The sequence below is a fragment of the Cyprinodon variegatus genome, unplaced genomic scaffold (assembly GCF_000732505.1).
Source record: "Cyprinodon variegatus isolate N-32 unplaced genomic scaffold, C_variegatus-1.0 Scaffold800, whole genome shotgun sequence".
NCBI classification, from domain to species: Eukaryota; Metazoa; Chordata; class Actinopteri; order Cyprinodontiformes; family Cyprinodontidae; genus Cyprinodon; species Cyprinodon variegatus.
This window is the reverse complement of record NW_015151253.1, coordinates 370,308-371,470: the sequence shown is the minus strand read 5'-3', so window position 1 is coordinate 371,470 and position 1,163 is coordinate 370,308. Positions and strand designations below refer to the sequence as shown.

Here is a 1,163-nt window from a genome sequence, read left to right as displayed (position 1 = left end):
GCGCCGTCGTCCAATCAGCGATGTCTCATGTTTCCCACTGGTACCTACCTTTTTCGGTAGGTTAATGTAATTGTAATTTCCTTAATGTAGTTGCGCTTTGCTTTATGTAGTTGCGATTTCCTTAATGTAGTTTTGTTTTTCTTAATGTAGTTGCGCTTTGCTTTATGTAGTTGCGATTTCCTTAATGTTGTTGCGCTTTTAGATTTGTAGTTGCAGTTTGCACTTCAGGGTCACCGTACATGTGTAATACCATAAGATAAAAGCTGTAGTAAACAAAGGAAAAAGTAGACGCCCACTTGGATGTACACCACTCATATTTACCTGTGCTTCATGGTTTGTTTTCCCTTCATGCCAGTAAAATCCTTCAGCAAAATCTTGAGAGGAGATCAGGCTGACTGTGGAGAATAAAAAAGCAAAAAACAACAAGACAATCAAGAAAAATCCTCTAAAACAGGGTTAGGTTTTAGGTGTAGGTGGCGCTCTCACCTTTCTCTTTAGTAAAGGCAGAAGGACTCGGCTGACATGTGGTTGTCCGAGCATTCATATTTAGAGGTGTGGCAGAGGCCAGCTTTCTCCATTCTCCATGGCGTATCAGCTCATCCAGATCTGGAAGAAGGCAAACAATACAAATTACAGATAATTTTACTTCTCCAGCTGCAGAATCGTACAGGAAGAGAAACTTTGTTAATGAGGCTGACCCTGCTTAAACTCCAACAGCCTGTGTTTCGGTATGTTCTTATAGCCAAGAGCCGCCAGCTGCTGTTGGATTTCCGCTTCTGAGAAGTCCAGGTTTTCCATAATGTCGATTTCCTGTTCATGGGGGAGAAAACTTCCTGAAAGAGAAAAAAACCATAAGAGATTGAAATTAAAACGCATGCAATTATAATTTTTTCATTTGCTGAACGGTTTTTTTAAACTTTAATAAAATTCACTGTTCTACTGTCTTTATTGAACAGATAAATGCATAAAATGATTTATATGTTTTTTATTAAAACTGAACCTCAATCAAAATCGTTAGTGAGGTAAAAAAAAAAACATGGATCGTTAAACAGATTATGTTATTAACCCTTTATAGGGCACTTGGTGAAATACTTTGAAAATCCAAATTTCACTTGAAAAACGATCTAGAGATAAGTAAAAATGTCTTAAACCAAGTGTATTTA

The 1,163-nt window shown here is 37.3% G+C and overlaps 1 protein-coding gene across 1 annotated transcript in view; it reads right to left on the bottom strand.

Moving 5' to 3' along the window:
* The window catches only part of hyls1 (hydrolethalus syndrome 1), a 14,608-nt gene extending 13,771 nt beyond the window's left edge, over positions 1–837 (bottom strand). Inside the window, exons 1-3 of the mRNA XM_015396470.1 lie at positions 699–837; positions 487–606; positions 322–395 (exon numbers count right to left, since the gene is read on the bottom strand). Coding sequence (XP_015251956.1) covers positions 322–395; positions 487–606; positions 699–798 — 294 coding nt within the window. The 5' untranslated portion in view covers positions 799–837. The remainder of the gene's footprint in view (positions 1–321; positions 396–486; positions 607–698) is intronic.
* Positions 838–1,163: the final 326 nt, after the last annotated feature.